Below are 20,728 nucleotides of genomic sequence, written 5' to 3' on the forward strand. Positions count from 1 at the left end.
TCAGAAATGTCCCTAGCACACATGTGATACTTTCTTAAGTGAGAAAAACTTTTTTGTAAAGATTGGCCGAGTGCTTGCTCGACGCTTCCCAGTAAAAAGAGAAGCCCCAGAAGGTTTCACTTGAGCTTCCCATGAGGCCAGGGTGGGTGCTGGGCTGGCGAGCAGGGCTGCGGGAGGGCGGGGGGCACAGCGCTGCCACGTCCCAGCAGAGGGCGACCCCTCCACAGGGAGGGGAAGGTACACATCCACACCTCATCCCGTGAGACGACCAAGTTTCCAATTTTTAGGAAAGCACAGCTTTGAAGTAAATTCAGCAGCTCGTCCAAGGACATTCTGGGAGGAATGGGTTTTACTAGGAAGACACACAGGGGAGGCTCAAATTTGCAAATTCACTTAAAATAAGGCCGCTGATAATGCTGTTCATTCAGCGCATGTGTGCACAGTGCCGAGTGTTCTGGGGGCAGACTTGGTCCCCACACCGGCCTTGCCAGGGCAGAGGCAACAGCCCATTCTACAGAGGAAGGAGCGGGCTCCACAGTATAGTGTGGTCAGATTGACAAGAGGCAGAGCCAGGGTTTGATGCCAGCAGGTCTACTGGTAAAAATCCACCCTCTCCTATTCACAGCCTCCTTTCCTGTGAAATTATAGGGAATTTTTTTGAACCAAGTGACCCACTTCCCTACATAGAGACAGACAGTAGGGCTTTGCCCGATGAGCTGGCATCAGGGCCCAGATGGCACTGCAGTTGTGTGGATGTGCGCTGGGGGTGAGGCGGGCAGAGCAGTGTGCCCTACAACGGACAGCCCCAAGCTCCCGTGTTCTTTGCACCACCCCTTCCTGTCAGCATTTGCTTAGCTTCTGGTGGGCCTGAGTTGACCCCCCCTTATTTGTGCTTCTAATGTGCAGCCTTGAACATGACCTGGACTGCCAGGGGCAACCAGATAAACGAAATGGCCTTGGTAACTGACCAGTGTCACCTCATCAGCTTTGTGTCCTTAATTATCTCCCTTCTCCAAAACCTTTTCTGTTTGATTTCATTTGGTGGCTGCCTGGATGGCAAAGATGCTAGAAGTCTGTCAGGAAGGCCGTGACCACTGAACTTCCGAGAAGGGAGTCGTATCACTGTCCTTATGCTCCTGTTCTGTATCTGCAATGGGCAGGGCAGTCCACATTTTCAAAACATTCATTTCACAAACTTTCCTGGCACCCCAAACCATGCTTAGGCACTGAAGAAGGCTAACAGTGGCATTTGTCTAAAGTTTCCAAGCCTACACTGCCCTTGATTTTGGCAGGGGAGAGCTGCTGAATAAGGCTCTGAAATGGCAGGTTTCATGTCTGACGGCAGCTGGGCTTTTAGTCCGTGTCTGGATCCATGAGAGGAGAGGGCCAGAGTGGCAGGCACGTTCTCTGGCCGGAAGGGCCTTTGGAGATGTGAGATGCCAAGGTATGTCCTCACGTCAGAGATGGGAAACTAAAGCTTGACCCAGGAAGGGCATGTGTCCAGACATCAGGCAGGTCAGTGGCTGAGCTGGAGCCAGAATACAGGTCTGACCTTTGGGCCAGCGCCCACTCACTGCCACCCAGCCTGAGCACGCCTTCCTGTGCACATGGGGAGTCTCTTCCTCTGCACTCGCTCCTGGAGCCCCTCCCAGGTCCAGGTGGAGGGGCTGCTGTCCCGCAGCATGGCCCCAGCCTCCACTCCTGCTGCCGGCCCTGCGCTCCCGGAGCCCCTCCTCAGGGTGCAGTGAATTCCAGGGATGCGCGTCCTGGGCTGGGCCCATGGGTTGGGGCGGGCCCAGGATCTGCTTCTAATGACACGGTATTTCAGGGTTCAGGCAGCTGGACTCTGTCTGCTCCAGCAGGTAAATTACAGACCTGGCAAGTCAGAAATCAAATAAACACTCCAGCTGCCGGCGGCTGCTCCAAGGAGAACAGTGGTTTCCGGGAACCTTCCCACCCAGTTCAGCCTAATTGCTCCCTGTCACTCCCCTGGGACAGAGGCCTTTTCTTTGGCTCACAGGCCCCAAAGACCTGGGCACATGGGGTGATGCAGACATGGGTGACCAGCCTGTTCTTGCCTCCTGGACACAGGCTGACACAGTGCCTACCCTGACCCTGCATGGCCAGAGGCCACCCAGGCAGCACACTGGGCGGAATGGATCGCTCCTTGGAGAGGCAGGCAGGGAAAGCAGTTCACGTGGACTCTAAACAGCTGCTGGCTGCCTGGAGCTATCTGCTGAGGGCCTTGAGGTCCTGTCCAGGGTCAGTGGAAGAAGTACTCAGGTTGGTGACTGATGGCCATGAGCAAAGGAATAGATCATGGTGGCATCAGTGCTGTGCGTCTGCCAGCGTGGACCACCCACTGTAGCCACTGTCCTTGCTTCTGCTGAGGGTTATTTTTGTCTCAGTGCTGAGCACCACAGGGAGAAGGGGAGGAAACTGGAAGGTTCTTTGCTTCTCTGGGGAGTCACACCTCTTCCCCAGGCAGGAGAGGGGCAGGCCCAGGACAGGAAGACACACGCCCTCAGACATCCCCACCAGCTTCAGCCTTAAGCATGAGGCCCACTGTTCTTTTTCTAATGTGCTGACTGGCGTCGGGCCAGGTTAGGAACCACTAATACATGGTATGGAGGGCAAGTGCACATCTGACTGTGTCCCAGAAACGCCCAGCATTGTGCTGGGAAGGGGCCAACCCCTGATGCCCACACCCATACCTCTGGCGAGTAGGGCAAAGCCCAACCACCAGCCTCAGGCTCCAGGTGCTCCCAGACCATCCTGGGTCGGACACAGCGAGGAATGGCCAAGGACAGGTCCTAAGACAGGACTTCTGTGCTGACCACAGTGTGCATCAAGCCAGCCAGGTTGGGTGGACAGTCTATCATACACCCCAGATCAGGGCAACAGGGCCTGGAGAGGGCCAGCTGACCGGAGGTGGGCAGGGAAGGGAGGGAGGGCCCTCGCTGCAGCCCCTGCTGAGCTGTGACGGCGTCGGAGGTCCCCGCCATGGGGGGCTGAGCGCCTGGGGCGGGTGCAGGTCAGTCAGTGGCAGCCGCAGGCCCGGACCACCATGTTGCGGTGCTTGCGCAGGATGACGTTGTTGCTGCTGTCGTAGTACAGCACGGAGGTGGCGCTCAGCTTGGTGGGCGCGCAGCATGCCTTGGGGACCGCGTCCGGCTTCATCAGGTGCACCTGGCCGGGGAGGGGGCGGCCGGCAGAGGCGTGAGAACCAGGGGCTTCTCCCGGGACCCCTAGGCCCAGCCCCCAGCTCTGCCTGGGGCTCCGGCCGCTCCCCACTCCCTGGGTCCACCTCCACCTGCAGCAGGGCCGGTGCTGGCGGGGACCCTGCCCCTCTGCCCTCAGGCCCAGCCTGGGCACCGGCTGGCTCCCTGCCACACCCCTCCCCCCAAGACGGGACAACCCTGACCCTACTGGTCCCCAGCACATGTGCCCAGTCCTCCTTCCTGGTGCCCCTGCAGCACCGCCCCCTGGAGCCCCCCTGCTCCTCTGTCTTCTCTGTGCTTCTTAACGTCCCTGATCATGTCTCATCGGCATTAGCTGTTGAAGGTCTGTCGGCCCCTCTGGATTGTGCGTCGGAGAACGTTCACGCTACACCTGCTCACGCCCAGGCTTCTAGGCAGGTATTGTTCTCAGCAGGTGACAACTGAGGCACAGAGGCCGGGCCACATGGCCGATGCTGCGGCACGACTGGGACCCAGCGTAGGGATCCCACTACCCTCCTCCAAACAGCTCTACCCCCAAGAGACAGCCTGATTGAGGGAGCTGTTTCAGCCTCCACCAAAATATTTATCCTGAGACTTGACACGATGAGCTGAAATATACTGGACTCTTCAGTGGGGCCCCACATGGAAGGGCCCTAACGGGAGCCCCACGCCCATCGGGGGCCAGAGAAAAAGGGGAGCCTGCTTCCATCCATCTGGGCTGCGTGGCCCTCATGGGAGCCGCTAAGCAGGGGTTGGATAAACCTGGCTGATGCGGTCCCTGGGCCCAGCCATGTCCCAGAAGCCCCAGCTCTGAGCCAGCCTGCCTCCAGGACCGTTAGCCGGGCACTGGGCTGGCTTGGGACCCAGAGCCTCTCAGGCCCCTGAGGGGAGCTGAGGCCTCTGTGGGGATGTCCAGCCCCACTGAGCCATGGGGGTGCTGCTCCCCAACTTCCCAGCCTCTGCATGCGGCAGCTGGGCTTGCCTTTCATAGGCCCACGTGAAAAAAACCAAGTGACACCACCCACCTGTGCCAACCATGTAAGTGCCTTGAAACCAGGGAGGGCCTTTCCTGGGCTGGGACCCTGGAGAGAGAAGTTGGCACCACAGAGGGCGGCTATTCTGTGACTCCCCCCTAGACCAGAGCTTCCCCAGGTGAGGGACAAAAAGAGAGATGGCCTTTTGTTCCATCTGCACCAAACAGATTGATTTGGAGTCTAATGTGCCATTCCATTCAATCCGCTTTCGAGCCACGTGGGAGACCAACTCAGAGGTCCTGTTACTTACTGGCTGTATATCCTTGGATAAAAAATCATACATCTGTGGACCTCAGTTTTCTCCTCTGCCAAATGGGTATAATGGTACTTTTCTCACTTCCAACACAAACACATCTCCAACACGTACCTTGTGCGAGCCCTCCCTGGGTGGGGAGCACAGAAATGTCCCCACGTGGTCCCTGCTCTCATCCTCAGCAGGAGGGGAGGGGAAACAACATTCCAGTAGACAACCAGGACCCACGGGAGCAGCACAACATTCACAGCACACCCTCTGAGCCTGGGACACGAGTGCTGGAGAGCGACCCTGGCTGGGAAGGACCACAGAGGCGAGGTGTGCAGGGTGAGCAGGAGCTGCCCGGGCCCAGAGCTGAGGAGGCCCCCAGGGGCGCAGGCAGGGAGGTGGGAAACGCAGGGCACGTTCTGGGTCTGAGCACGGGCGGAGAGATGAGGGCACTGGGACGTGGGCTGGAGGACATCAGAGAGGTTGGCAGGGTGGCCAGTAAGGGGCCCCCCTGCATCCCAGGCGAAGGGCTCAGACTTTCTCGCAGGGGTAACGGGGCACGACTGAGAACAAGGTGGTCATATCAGTGCTTTAGTGCGGCCCCCAGCTGCCATGTGGGGAACAGCAGACAGTGAGCCTGGAGAGACTCGCTTCCTCTCAGGACACCCGACCCCCGTCCCTCGCCGCACCAAGGCTCTTCCTTCCCAGGCCTCTCCACGGAGGACACCAGTCCTCGCCCACCTCTCCTGTGTCTGCTGTCTCCCCAGACAATCTCTTCTGTTCTCGAGACTCAGACCACATGGGACGTCTCTCGAATTCAGACTCCAGCCTTGCTTCCACCCACCTGCCCGACTTCCACATGGGACCAACATGGCCTCCCACGTATGGGGGCAGAAGCAGAACCTCAGGTTTCCTTCAATCCCTCCTCCAACCCAACAACGTCGTCGTTCCCCTCCTCGTCCTCAGGGGCAGACCCTCACCCCAGCACCCAGTCTCTCAACCCTCACCTGCAGGCCCTGGGCCCCTCCCCTCCTGCCTCCACTGTCCACGCTGCCTGGCCCACTTCTCACCCCGCCAGGCGCCCTGGTCAGGCTCCTTGCCTTCTCCACACTCCACCCACGGTCTGTCCTCCCACAGCTGCCAGAGATGCTTCTAGAGACTAAGTCAGATCACGTATTGCTTTGCTGAAACCCTACACTGGCTTCTCGGTTTACCTGGGACATAATCCACTAACTGCCCTGTTAGGAGAGACCCCCAGGCCCTGTGTGAGGGAGCCCTGCCCACCCCCACCGTCACCTCCCTCTGGCCCGTTGCCCTGCACACCAGCCTCCTTTCGGGGCCCACGGTTCCTTTGCTCATGTGTTCACTGACCGCCTCCCCAGAGGGCAGCCACTGCCTTGGAGCACCCAGCACAGGGCCAGCGCTCCCTCCTGTTGACTGACAGCCCTGGGAGCTGAGGGGTGGGGCTGGTGCAGAGGGAGGGGAGCAGCCCTGGGAGGGGCAGGTGCTGGCATCACCTGAGCTCCTCCAAGGAAGGTGGCTTCCAACGGTCAACCCCACGTGACCACTGGGAAAAGGAGGCATTATCTTGGGCTCCAAGCCACTTTTGTTAATTCATTTAGTCTCACTCTATAGCATCACCTTGGCACAACCTCTAACTGAAGTGTCTAGACCAATGTTCTAGAAAGAAGCCTCAGCATTTAAAAAAAATCCATTTAAAATAATTAGCAATAAGCAGCAACAACTATGTTCCTATTATAAACTATTTTTCAGCCTTTAAAGTTGCCCCGAACACTGGGGCATCCAAAGCCACACAATCTGTAGAAACAGAGCCGGGAGGGACCCAGGACAAAGCCAACAGGAAAGTAAGAGGCGAGGAAGCCAAAGCCAGAAGGGCACTGGGCACCCGGCGACTCCCCCACAGGAAGCGGGGGCAGAGCGCACACGCAGGCCACCCACCCTAACCCGAGGGCATGTCACTCGCAGGAGGCTGAACGCACCCGTGAACCGGTGCATGTGTGCGCTCGGAGCGCACAGGCAGCGGAGTGCTGTGCACCTCTGACCACAAGCAGGCGGGCCTTTATAAGTCCACACCCACTGCATGTTTGGGACTGTCCCCCCTGCACGTGGAGGGCGCAGATGTGCACGTGTGCACACCTGTCAGTGTGTCTGGAGCACATGTGCTCAGCTGGGGCCAGTTTCCATGCAGGTGTGGGCTTTCACTGCGCGTGCACGCAAGGAGGTTCCCATGCAGAGGAAGCTCCCTGACTCCAGCAGAGCTGCCATCACCTCCTGGAGTCCGTGCCCCTCTCCTCAGTGTCCCCCTCCCCTGGGCATCCAGGCAGGACCGACGTGGTACTCACCAGGGACTGCAGGATGGCGTGGTTGGTGGCGTTCATGCAGGAGTCCAGTGGGAAGGAGCACTCCCCTTCACAGTAATAGGCTGAGTAGCCCTGGGGGGCGATGACCCAATCCTGGGTTGAGGGGAATAGGAGATGGTGAGTCCCATCCACGTGCCCCCTCCCCAGCCCCATGGTCCAGCACCTGCCCTTAACCCTCCCTCAGCCTCAGGGCCCCATCAGCCCACCCTCGGGCCCCTCCTGTGGCCATCTCCCCAGAGGCCTGACATCCACCCAAAGCGGGCAGGGCCGGGCACGAGCTCTGACCCTTCACCCGGCATCAGCCCTCAGCATCGTCCTCCCCAGCCCGCCGCCAGTCACAGCAAAGGCACAGAGGCCCTGTCCACCCTGGCCTCAGTTTCCCTGCTGAGCTCTGATTTTTTTTGTGGCTAAGGATTCAGTCTCTCCAGTTGCATGGTTTTTATGAAAACTCACTTTTCACTGTAAAAGCAACACGTTCTCCTTTTAGAAAACTTGGGAAACAGAAGAAAATAATACATAAAAAAAGAAAATTCCTCATAATTCCAACCCCCCCCCGGACATACACTCGGGATCTTCAGATGGGGACTGTCACTCAGGGAAGAAGGAGAGGCAGGAATTACCAGCCAGCCGAGGTCCTGGAAGCTGACGTAGAGCTCATGCCGGCGGCACACCTGCCGGCCATGGGAGCCGTGGACGTCATCTGCGGGGGACAGACAGGGCAAGGTCTTTGCTGGGGTCCTGCTCTGTGCAGCCACCACGGGGAGCTCCCAGGGCGGGGGACGCCCTGATGGGCATGTTTGTTGAATGAATGAATGAGGGGAAACTAAACCATTTGGTCTCATAAAGCCCATCCCTGCAGCTCTGCTGGTGCTGTGACCCAGCTCAAGAACCTTCGATGGCTCCAGATGGCTCCCTATGGTTACAATCACCCCACACTCAGCCCAGCCTCCCCTGACTTTCAGCCTGTGGACCTCCTGATGGTCCCATAAACAGCCTGGGGACCCTCGTCCATCCAGCAGCTCGTTCTTCTTTCCTCCAGAGACACCCTTGACCTCACCCCACCTCTCCTGCCACACCCACTCCACAGGACAAGTGGCCCCACTGAGGGCAAGCAAAGGCCGACTCTCCATGAAGGAAAGGAGGGCATGGGGTGGGTCAGGCTCATCCCTGATCCCGAGGAGAAGACCTTCACATAAACACCTGGATCCTGCTGGGCACCTGACTGATGGAGAGCCAGGCAAGGCCTAGTGGATGGGCAGGGCAGAGAAGGGACTTTGGGGCAGCAAGGATGTGAGGACAGAGCCCTGAGAGAGGGTGTAGTGGCTGGCCCCCAGGATATGGGGGCACAGGGGTATCAGGAAAGGTGACTGAGGGGTGACCACTGGCTTGATCCTGCCAAGGCCAGGAAGGTTCTGTCCCCACCACTGGTCCCCAGGCTCACCAAAGATTCCCGGCAGTTTGTTGGGGGGCGGCAGCTCGTTGGTTCTTTTCGGCGGCCTCCTCTTCAGGGGCCTCACTGCCCGAGGGGCTCGTACAGGGCCAGGGCTCGCCCTGAAAAAGGTGACCACGAAAGGCTGTCTGGAGCGTGGTGCCCGTTGCCCCAGCAGACCAGCCAGACCAGGATCCACGCTGTGCCCTGAGACAGAGAGAGCAGAGAGGGCCTATTACTGGACGCAGTGCGCCCCATGCCAGTGAGGCCAAAGAAGTACTGAAATTTGGAGTTTGGAGCAGAGAAAGGTTTATTGCTGGGCTGAGCAAGAACAGCTCACACCCAAAAAACCCTAGACTTTTCCAAAGGGTTTCAGCTGAGCATTTTTAAGGCCAGCTAAGGGAGGGACATCCCAGTGTATGTGGTCAGCTGTGCACAATTCTGATTGGTTAATGGTGATCAATCCCTAGACACCAGAAGGTCTGGGGGCCACGTGCTCATGATCAAGTAGTTAATTTCTTCCATTTGGTGGTGGGTTTTAGCACCTGAAAAACTCAGGAAATATGCAAGAGCTTCTATTGTCTCGTACTTCAGAGAGGAGCTGCAGCAAAAAATATGGGGGGAATATCTGTCCTGGGAAGGCCCCATAGGGTTCTGCTTGGTTACAACCCCCCTTTTCTTTGATAGTCCTCAGTCTTTAAGAGAACAGATGTTGGATAAGAAGGGGGGTAATATTTTGGATAGAGAGGTTAATCGTAAACTCAGCAAAGGAATTCAGTTTCAATCTCCAATTTGTTTCATCCTTCCCTCTCAGGGAACGGGGCGATGACCACTCTGGCTAATTCGTGCTGAAACAGGGCAGAGTCCTACCTCAATTTGGGGAATGGATACCAAGTTGGAAATACTCCCAAGTTCCAAGTTCTGGATCTGAGTCTTGTATGATTAAGATCTCATTCCCTGAGGAATTCAGGAAGAATAAACCTGAAAACAAGTCTGGACTTGGCACTTTGGGGGAGACTCGTAGCCAGGTAGCCAGTTATCTACTTTTATCTGAGTAGGTTTTGACTTTTGATGTGGTGTTAACACACACATAATAGGAGCTATTGGCCACTGCACACATCTCCTTTTTTCTGCTAACATCTGATCTAAAGCAATTTTATTGTCTAGAAATTTAATAGTTACAAGAGGGAACCTTGAGGTCATAAGGTTGCAGCTGCCATCTGCCAACAGACACTGCTTTGAGAATGGCTGGTGACGTCCCGAGTCTGACACAGCTCAGAAAATTCAAGTTCTCAACAATACAGGAACATATCTGAAATCATGTCCACAATGGCCACCTAGTTTTACCTTGGGTGTCTGAACCACAGCTATTCCATTTTGACTTTCAAAAGCAGATGTACAGTGCATGTCCAAAGGCCATAAAACAGGCCGCTTTGGTCAATAAAGTTTAAGTCAAATCATGCTTAAGCCAGAATGACTTCCCCATACCTCAATATGTGCAGATTTTTCCATCATTTCCCCTTTTGATTACAAATCTTTCTATAGAAAGTATTGATGATCAAAATAGCTGTCCCTTGATGCTAATATGGTAGCTCCTGCTCAAGTTTAGATCATGTCCCTGGTGCCAGGCCTCCTTTACATCTGCCTGGTTATCCACTTGGGGGGAACTAATCAGACATGGTGAACAGGCCCAGAGGTACGTTAATGGGGAAACACTTTATAGGTTATACATTTTATCACTTATACCGAATTGTTACACAAGCATTGTACATGTGCTTTTAGCAACAGACTTAAAGCCAGCATTGTTATGGATCATGAGTAGTTATACTCTGTGACAACTCTACTAGCGAATTCTCTTCCTATCCTAAACACTGGGGACAGTGTTGATAGGGAGACAAATATTTGATTAACAGTTCAATTAGAAAACATAGATTAAAAGCCAGTAGTAATTCAGACAACCCAAAAATTGAAACCATGTTCATCAGTTCACTTAATCCTATACAATTAATCCCTTCTACTAACAGTTTTATGAAATTAGAGTTTTCATCAGACTTCTTAGATACCTTACCCAGCTCAGCTGTATGATTTAAAAGAAACCTGTACTTGTCAAATAGTCCTTTCTATGAATACTGTTGAAGATGAAGCAGTTCTGCAAAACATCAGCTTAACTCTATGGATGGCAAATGGCCCAAAAAGGCATGGCAAGAGATCTGATCACAATGTTTTTGACAAGGAAGCTTAATCAAGTTGCTGTGACATACAAAATTTTAAGATAACAACCAGAACCATGACTGATAGCATGATACCGGGACATATCTAAATTTCAGAAACTCTACATAATTTCTAGAATGTCCAGAGCAACAACATTCATCCATACTGCATAATCCGAGGCTTTTCACTCATTTGACAACGCTTCTCGTGAAATTCAACACACCGGCCAATCTTAGTTCAGTATGTTTTGCTGAGATGACTCCGGGACCCTCCAAAGCATCCCAAAGTCAGCCGAAGTCAAAAGAACTTGAACTAGAACCTGATAGGAAGTTTGTCAAAAATATCAAAAAGTTCCACACAACCTATTATCAGAAACATTCTAGGCAAACTTGTTTTCTTAACAGAGAGGAACCAAACCCAGTCCTGTACCAGCCTACTTTTAATAACAAAAATCCATTTACCTAAGTAAGTCTAACCTACTCTCAGGCCCACCGTGCACAGAACTCCTTTTTCAGGTCTCCCTTTCTACAAACTTTCCACAACTTTCTGTAACCATATTAATTTATCCCACATTTTCCCCCATCTTGAAACAACCAGCTCTAGGACCGAATCACTTCCTTCTCCTTTAACAAACTGCAATTCCATGCCTCAATTTTTTTTTTTTTACTCAAAACATATAGCCTACTTTCCTACTGTATACTGAAGTGTTTCCTTTATGATTTTTAGTAGCTTTAATTACACATTTAAATTAGAATCCTCAACTCTTAAAAAAAACTCAATCTCTAGTGAATGTTTCAGTATCTTATTTTGTTTGGGAATGACCTAGCTAGTCAACTATTCCATAAATTTCCATCATTTAATTCAGTACAGCACAACTCTAAAATTTCAAGTTACCAAATATCTGAAGAGATCATTTAAAAGTAGACATTCCTAAAACACTATTTCTAAAGAGTTCACCCAGAAGCTCTTATCGCTATGCATTTCATTGACTTACAAGAATTTCATTATACCCATTAATTTCTTTCTGCTGACAAACTCTGCAATAGGAACAACATGAACTTACTGACCTTCAGTAAACTTAGGTACAATAAAAGACATGTCTGTATTGATTATACCAACAAGCTTAAGCTAGCTTTAATATCAGAAATCAAGTCAACATTGAATGTTTCCTAGATCACATGAACCTGATATTTGTTCTGTCTAGCTTCTTTTATACTTAGAAGTATTTAATTTATAAGCAGTTACTTTTAAGTCAATTAAATAGAGCTCATTTACAAGTTAACTTTTTAAAAGACAGACAGAACCAGAGATCTCAGTTTTTCTGCTTGAATTAAAAAAAGAAAAAAAAGCCCACACATTTTCTTCCTTGAGAGCCCAGGTAGATCACCCACATCTCAAAGGCATAGGAAGAGAAACGCAAATCCGTCCTCTAACTGCTTTTACTAAACCCAACCATCTTGGCTATTTTCAGGGTTTTTTTTTTTTCCTCCCAGTTCCCAAATATCCACTTCAGTTTAAAGAAATAACAGTCATAGACAATAATATATGTATCATTTGTTCACATACACATGTCTCACTTTCAGTAAAACCAGGAAGAGACAACAGTATTTGGACTGTGGTGCGGAGACACACAAACACACACACAACCAAAAAAGCCAAAGCAATTGCAAAAGGCCCACTTTGACATAACAGCAGAGCCATTAGGGGCCACTATTCTCCAGATCTCAGGGAGTACTGAACTCACACAGTGTTACAACGAAAATATCATTTTCTTTCATTTACGGGAGCATAGCTGAAGATCTCCTAGTTTTGCAAAATATACCCTAGGGGGACTTTAAAATGGAGCAGAGCTCTGGTCCTCCATATTTAATTATTCAAAGCTGATGTTATCAAATATCAAGCAAGTAACAGTTCAGAATGGTCTGTCAGGGTCACAGTTCCCCAGCCCCGGAAGAGGGATTCCCAACCAACGCCTCATCTTTCCAAAAGGGTTGAGAACCCCAGCCAATGCCGCATCAGGGGTGAAGCTGAGTGAACCACCAAGGCTAGAAGGGGAAAATCCCAACCAACACTTCGCCTCAGGTGAAGTCAACTCAGTAGGGAAGGACACCCTGGTGTCATCACACACAAGCCCTTTTACTCACCAAAGACATCTCAACCAACAGGCCAGTGTAAGTACTGACACACACACACATACAAACAACAAACATGGTCCCACAGACAAAAGATCACATGAGGGGTAGCCCCAAAATCCCACTTCCACTCCCAGAGTCTTCCAGAGTAGCTCCCAATAGGCCCAGAGTGGCTTACTTCCCAAAAGGGAATGAGCCCAGATGGAGTGGAAAATCCCCAGCCTGCCCAAGCTGGAGCGACTCACCCCCAAGCCACACTGAATGTGGATCGTAGCTCTGGGCCTTTCTTAGCTTCAAACAGCCTCATGCAGAGGAGGCCATGCCTGTCATGGAGAGTCCCTGCTGGTTACCCGGAGTGAAGTGAGCTCTGGCAGCTGCTGGGGACCCAGGGAACAGACAGCCTCTGGCCGAGGTCGACCTGCCGCAGACTCCTAGGCTGGTTTCGCCAAAATTGTTACTGAACGCAATTTCATGTGCCTGACGCACAGTGAGGCCAAAAAACTACTGAAACCTTGGAGTTTGGAGCAGAAAAATATTTGTTGCTGGGCAGAGCAAGAAGAACAGATGGCTCATGCCCAAAAAACCCTGAACTCCCCAAAATGTTTTCAGCTGAGCATTTTTAAGGCCAGCTGATGGAGGGGCATCCCAGAGTGTGTGATCAGCTGTGCACAATTCTGATTGGTTGATGGTGATCAATTCTTAGGCACCAGATGATATGGGGGATATGAGCTCATGAGCATTAAGTAGTTAATTTCTTCCATTTGGTGATGGGTTTTAGCATCTGAAAAACTCAGGAAACATGCACGAGCGACTATTATCTGGGTACTTCAGAGGGACTTACAGCAGAGGATATGGGGGTCGTGTCTGTCCTGGGAAGCCCCCATAGCGTCCTGCTCCGTTACACCCAGATCCTACAGGGGGACATAGCAGGGACCTCCTTGCCAAGGCTCGAGTGGGCTAGGAGAATGGAGGCTGAGGCCTCAAGGGACCCACTGTGCTTCGGTTTCCTCCTCTGAAGACCAGAGTCCCACATCCAGCCCCAGCCCCCAGGGGACAGGGCTGCAGGAGATGGGGGAAGGGGCCTCTCAAGCCCAGGGCCAGGATTAGTGATGGTCATGGACACTGCCAGTTGTGACAGCGTTTTACAGCTTTCAGTCAATTCACATGATGATCTCTGTCTGTCTTCACAGTCACCTGGACCCCATGGAACCCCTGCTTCACTAAGAAATGTCAGAGCCCATCAGTGATGGCCCAGAGCCTCAGTGCTAGGGACTCTCAGAACCAGGGTCCCCACCTCCGTCCTGACCTCTGAGGCTCGAGTTCAACCTTCCACCTTACACTTTCTGGGGATCAGCATAGGATCTGTAACACCCACTGGTTGGAGCAGCTGCCAAGACTTCGTGAACACTTGCTCTGCTGAGCACAGCCGGAGAGCAGGGCACTCACCATCCTAAATGAGCCCCCAGGCTCAAGGCAGAGAGACATTTGCCCCAAGTCCCAGAGCCAGGGTTCAACCTCCTCAGTCTAATTCCGGAGCCCAAATTTTTATCCATTTAAGGTCTTAACCACTGGGTTGGTGGTTTAAAAACAAAGAGGGAAAAGGCTGCAGGCAGGGACATGATTGAGGGCCCAGCCTAGGAATAGATGCTTGTAAAAGTGGGATTTACCCACAGCTGCTTAAAGACTAAGGATGTGGGAAAAACACACTGATTATCCCTGGAAAAGTTGACTCCACCAATGAAACAATCTTCTTGTATCTCTTTGTATTTCCAATGACTTCTTGTTTTTTTAATTGTAAAAGCAATATAAAAATAGTTGTTAAAAAAATTTTTTTAAATCACCCATAAACCCCCTCCGCACTCCACATCATTTTCATGTATCTCGGATATTGTCATATGTCAATTTAAATTTTACACAACTGTGACCATAACCAAGGAGTCTGTATTTTTTCCCAAGTTTTTCACATAAAACATTTTCCCAGTTATTAAAGTCTCAACTATGAATATTTCAAATGTATAATATTCCTTTGAGTAGAGACATCATAATATTTAGATGTTAGCTCATCTTCAGATATTTAGGTTATTTTCTGGCTTTCATCACAGACATGAGAATGTGGTAGAACCTCTTCATGTCCTTTCCCTGTGGAATTTTTTAGACTAAACAACAGGGGCATGATTACCACTCGTTGTTATGGTTCTTAAACTCAGTGTAGAGCATCCCACTTCCATGTACATTTCACCCAGATATTGCAACACTGATGCACATGCATACACACACATGTACACACAAACATGTACACACATTTTTATAGTGAGAGTGCATACGTGCACATACATAAACACATGTCATTTCCATTAGCAAGTCTCATGATCCAATCCTCCGCCATACAAATCAAGGACATCTCCGCCCCACTCACAGGTCAAGGACAAGCCTGCCCCACTCACAGCCCTGCTAAAAGGTCAGTCCTTATACAGCTGTGCTTTAGCCCCAAGTCCATGGGCCAGAGTTGACTGAACAACTAATCAACCAGAGACTAACCTTTGACCTATGACATCACCTGCCACAAACATGCACTGGACCCATTAGAGGCTCCACTCAGGGGTGACCCTGCTGAGACAGGAGGCTGTCGGCTGCAGGAGTGGACACTGGAAGGGCCCAGTGAGAAGCCCTTCAGGGAGTTTGGGTTACACAAATCAGAGTCATGAGGAAGCTGCAGGCCCCTGATGATATGGAGCCACAGACATACAGCGGCCCCGCCGCAGATGGGAAAGTCTGTAACAGCACCAGGAGGTGGCCCTGGAGTGATGCGGGCAGGTGGAGTGGAGCTCCATGCCTGCAGGCAGGTGGGGCAGCCTTGGCCTGGGAGCCCTCCAGGCTTGTGTGCTGCTGTCCGGTCCTTGGGTCCCTGGAGAGCCCTGTCCCTGGGGTAGGGGGCCAGGGAGATCTTCGGGGCCCCCAAGGCTGTGTTCACTGTTGGCTTTTCTTAGTGCAACTGTTTGGTCAAGGATTGGATTGAGGTATCCTGGGCGCAGAGAGACTGCACTTTTCCCCGTGGCACCTGCCCCAACTCAGCCTGCAGTCATGGATGTGACCCTAGTGCCACAGTGAAGGACAATCAGGACGCCTGGTTGAAAGCTTTGCAGGGAATCCCAGCTGTGACCCAGTCCGCTTCTGTCCCGTAGGTTATTTCCTCACTGTGGGAGAAGGAGGAACGCAATGCTTTTCCTTCTTTCTACTATCTTAACAGCCCTCTCACTTGCCTGCTTCTGGAAACTTCTGCCTGCTCCACACTGCTGCTGGAAAGCCCCTCCCGACACCCAGGGCAGATCAGGGCCACCTCCCCAGAAACCCTGAAAGGTGCTGCATGGTCCACTCAGTGGCATCCATCCACTGCCCACCTGGTCACGGTCCCCGAGACACCCTGTGGCTGTCCCTTCAGGGAGCACTATCCCTCCATCCCAGGCCCTGGCCCTCCCATTGGGGTGACACTCCAGTGAGGCCCCTCTGACAGGCCCTCCTTGACCAGCTGCAACTGGTCCTGTTCTGACCCACCAGCTCCCATCCTGTGTGTGCAGCCCTGGCGCTGCTCTGAGAAAGTGCGGGCTCCATGGCGAGCCTGGGTGTGAACCCTGCACACAAACACACACACACACACACACATGTGTGCACACATAGATTAACTCAGTTTTTTCTTTTTAGGATTTGAGACTGTGGATTCAGGAAGAGGTACCTCACTGCCCCTCTTGGGTTACAAGGGAGTGTTAACAAGAGGCCTGTTCGGGCTCCGTAACAGAGAGGAAGGGTCTAAGTGTCTGTTCAGGATGACACAGGAACACAGGAGAAAACCCATCTGAGACCATCGGTCACGTTTCTAGAACACCTCCTGTCCTAAGCCTTTGGTGACGCACAGACGAGCTGTTTATTCACAGGGGAGACTTCCCGGCGAGATGTTGGCACCAACGGTCTCTCCCCCTTCAGTTGCCCCATTACCAGTTCACTGGCCACCAAGACAGTTTTCTTCCCTTCTAGAGACATCTATTTAGCTATTGGGTGGGGGTGGGGGGGTGGAGGAGGAGAGGCTACAGGGAAACGAAACTTAGCGACAAAATGAAAAGCCCCAGAGGAAAGTCAGAGGGGCCAAAGGGAAAACATCTTTCATTCAGACATTTCCGCTGACCACAAATTCACATTTACACGTGTGTTTTCATGGTTGCAGTAAAACGGTGCCTTTGCAGTGATTCTGGGTGGAGTTGTTCCTCCCCCATCACTTTTCTCTACATTTCATGATTCAGCCATGCGGGAAGGCGCTTCGGTGAAACCCTTCCTGTGGGATCATCTCAAGCTGCACAGAATTTAACGTTAAAGATCACAGACAGTGAAGAGGGCGTCAACGTCTCAGCGACTGTAGCAGAGCTTTCTCAGAACTCACAGAACATACAAGGCCAAGGTCTCGGTTTCCCTTTGGTTTTTAATTACAGTTCTATTCCTCTTGAGAGAACAAAGCCCGGCTAGTGGCAGGGTGTCTGGGGTGACGACAGGGGAGAACTGGCCAGACGCTGGTGAAGTGCAGAAATGTGATTGTGTCCTCCTCAGATGCAGTCCTGTGAGGTCACAGTGGGACCAAGGCCACTTACCAGTTAGGCTGCGATCTGCTGCATGGGTCTGAGATTCGGGGAGAAGGCAGTGGTGCTCCCCGTGCTCCTCTGGATGTCCTCCACCATCAGGCCGTCCCAGAGCTCAATCAGAGTCAGTCCTCTCTTCTTGTGCACGTGAAACACGGCCTTCTCAGTGATGATGCGGTCCACGCACCGCTTCCCAGTCAGTGGCATTGTGCATTTCTCCAAGATTTTGGGCTCTTGGCCTTGGTGCAGTGCTCCACGGGGACCACCACTCTGGTCTTGGTGCTGGACACCAGGTCCATCACACCCCCCATTCCTCTCACCTTCTTGCCAGGTGTCATCCAGTTAGCCAGGTGACCATACTTGGAAACCTGTATGGCTCCTAGGAAGGTTAGGTGGATGTGGCTCCCTCGGATCATGGCAAATGATACATCACTGGAGAAAAAACAGCCCCCGGGAAGAACGGTGACTGTTTACTTGCCCACGTTGATGAGATCTGCATCCACCCCATCTTTTGGTGGAAACGGACCCAGGACCAGGATTCCATGTTCACTGTGAAGATGAATGGTCATATTGGGGTTGATGTAGCTGGTGGCCAGACGAGGGGTCCCGATGCCCAATTGGCATACATGCCATCCTCAAATTCCAGAGCTACCGCTTGATGATCCGTGTCCTCACACCATCCGTAGACTTGCTCCTTTCATCTTCCTCTTTCCAAATGGTTACACGCTCAATTCTTTTCTCATATTCCCCCCTCCCCCCCGGATGACACGATCTACATAAATGTCAGGAACCTGGATGTCTTCTGGGGCAAATGACCCCGCATCCACGACTTCTTCCACCTCCACCACTGAGGTTCTGGCGGCTTTGCTGTTGAAGTTCCTGGCGCTGGCCCTGAAAATGAAGTTTCCGGCCGGGTCGGCCTTCCACCCTTTCACCAAAGCAAAATCGGCCATGATGGCGTGTTCCAGAAGGTAATGCTGCCCGTGAAACTCCCTCACCTTTCTGGGCTGACTCAGGATGGCGATGTTGTCTTCCTCGAGGTACCTGGAGGGTGCGCCTCCCTCCTGGACCAGGGTCGCGTAGGCCGTGGGTGTGTAGAAGGCGGGCACACCGGCACCCCCTGCAGGGATGTGCTCGGCCCGGGTCCCCGGGGTGTGATCTCCAGCTCCAGTTCGCCCGCCAGGTACTGGTGCTCGCAGAGCGCGTTCTCCCCCACGTACGAGCACACAATGCGGGTGATCTGCTTGGTCCCCAGTAAAAGGCTCAACCTGAAGTTGTCCACCCCCAGGTTGCTGCTGACCACGGTCAAGTCCTTCACGCGGGTCTTGAGCAGCGCCCGGATCAGGCTCTCCGGGATCCCGCAGAGCTCGAAGCCCCCGACCATGATCCTCGCGCCTCCCGCGATGTCTCTCAGGGCTCCACGGGGTCCGTGCAGAACTTAGCGCGCGCCCGGGCGCTGCTGGCGAAGCCGCACACGCCGCTGGTCGCCAGCGCGGGCCCCGAGAGGCCGGCAGGGACCTGCGGCCCAAGCTCCGATGCCAGGAGCCGCAGGGTCGCCATCGTCCGCTCTGCTCCGGCGCTGGGCCCGGCGGGGACAAGTGGGGACAGGCTGCGGCGGCGGCTAGCGCCCCGCCGCGCATCACGGAGTAAGGCTCGCTTGGCGGTGAGGCGGCGGCCTGGCGGGTGCCTGCCACCGGCTCAGTCTCCAGCTCCAATGACCAGCCGGCAGGAGGGACCCGGGGCCGGGAGCCTGGAAGCTCGGAACAGGCGTCCCTCTGGGGAAGCCTGGGGACTGTCTCCTTCCCTGTCCATTGTCACCCTCCCTCGCAGGGGCGCTGCTCCTGTCCCCCCGCCCCAAATCCCACTCCAAGTCAGCAGTTCCCACAACTGTGTCCCCTACGCTCCTTGTCCCAGAACGCATGGACCGCTACCAGGGCCTCAATAATTTCCGCTGAAAGAGACACCTTGATTTTCTGCCTCAAACCTGCCCATCCTTTATTTTTCCCCAGCCTAGGCAAAAACAAAACAAAACCCTAAACCAAACAAAAGGTATTAACAAGACCCACTGTTTCAGTCCCCATCACCCGCGGCTCCTCTGTGCACCCCTCTCTGTGTCCTTGCTGTAACAAGCCCCCCACAGCTCCCACTTCAACCCTGTGAGGCTCCCGGGGCCTCTGACTTCATTTTCATCTCCCCCAGTCTACTCTCTCAACTGAGGTAAGGGGGGTCTTTATTTAGTACATAAAATAAATAAACTTTATTTTACAATAGCTGAGATTTATAGAAAATTTGCAAAGTTCCCACACACCTAGACCCAATTTCCTCTGGGCAGTGTTAGCATTTATATGACTATGGTAACGTTTGTCACAACTAATGAAGCAATATCAGTATCTTATTATTTAACACAGCAATGTACTGGGATTTCATTGCTTTTCCCCAGTGACTTTTCCTCTTCTGGGATCCCACCCAGGGCCCCACGTGGCATTTAGTCATCACAACTCTTTAGGTGCCTCTGGGCTCTCACAGCTTCTCAGACTTCCCTTGTTTTTGATGACCCTGACAGTTTTGAGTACTTGTCAGTAGTCTGCAGAATGTCCTGCAATTTGGGTTTATCTGATGTTTTACTCATGGTGAGACTGGGGTTCAGGGTTCTGGGGACAAAGACCACAGAGCTGCGTGCTGTTCTCACCCCATCAGGTCAAGGGCACCTGGGATCTAATGACTATTCCTGGGAGCCTGAGTGCCTGGCAGGGGCGGGGCTGCTCAGCTCCCTCCACTGCAAGTCACAGCCTCACCCCGGCCACACTTTTGGGAAGCAAGTCACTGAGCAGAGCCAACACTGAAGGGGCTGGAGAGATGCTACACCTCGTGAGGGAGAGTGTCTCAGAGGGTTGTTTTATAAAAACCAGGTCAGATCCTGTCATCCCCCACTGTGATTAAATAAAATGATATTTAATATTTAATATCTTGCCCACCTCATCTCCTCCCAGTGGCTCCCGGGCCCCTGTGCTCCAGCCTGGAGGCCCCTTGCTATACCTCAGGCCTGCCAACCCTGGGCCTGCCTTTGACCTTTCTACCCCCACTGCCAGGGATAAAGGAGGCTCCCCTCCAGACACCTGCTGAATGAATGTATGAATCCTTATTCCACGGAGGAGGGTACCAACGCTTGGAAAAGCAAGTACTAGCAGGTACTGCCTACCAAGCTCACTGTGTTAGAAGGCTGCAGAGTGGGGGTTCACACCCCGGCATCTGCCTCAGGGCCTGAGGGTGTGGCCACTTCCCCTCAAGCCCTGCCCAGGACAGAAAGCCATGGTGGAGAAGGCAGCTCCTTAGAGTAGGAAGAAACGCCCATTTCTTGAGGAGGGAAAACATGGACTCACTCTTAGCAACTCAACTGTTGGTCCTGCAGAAGGAGAGGATGGGCTCAGGGCTGGTAGGGGCCTCCTGCTGGCCGGCA

At 52.8% G+C, this 20,728-nt stretch overlaps 1 protein-coding gene and 1 pseudogene across 2 annotated transcripts in view; both read right to left on the reverse strand.

The window, feature by feature from the left end:
• Window positions 1-20,728, reverse strand: part of BMP8A (bone morphogenetic protein 8a) — a 37,491-nt gene continuing 16,763 nt past the window's right edge. The window contains exons 4-7 of one of the 2 annotated variants that reach the window (XM_074376778.1): window positions 8,319-8,513; window positions 7,441-7,577; window positions 6,860-6,970; window positions 1-3,189 (exon numbers count right to left, since the gene is read on the reverse strand). In XM_074376778.1, the coding sequence (XP_074232879.1) occupies window positions 3,040-3,189; window positions 6,860-6,970; window positions 7,441-7,577; window positions 8,319-8,513 (593 nt within the window). In that variant the 3' untranslated portion in view covers window positions 1-3,039. The remainder of the gene's footprint in view (window positions 3,190-6,859; window positions 6,971-7,440; window positions 7,578-8,318; window positions 8,514-20,728) is intronic. The other variant, XM_010959951.3, reaches the window with a different exon arrangement.
• On the reverse strand, window positions 16,600-20,665 carry LOC105072846 (succinyl-CoA:3-ketoacid coenzyme A transferase 2, mitochondrial-like; annotated as a pseudogene).

The sequence above is a fragment of the Camelus bactrianus genome, chromosome 13 (assembly GCF_048773025.1).
Source record: "Camelus bactrianus isolate YW-2024 breed Bactrian camel chromosome 13, ASM4877302v1, whole genome shotgun sequence".
Lineage (NCBI taxonomy): Eukaryota > Metazoa > Chordata > Mammalia > Artiodactyla > Camelidae > Camelus > Camelus bactrianus.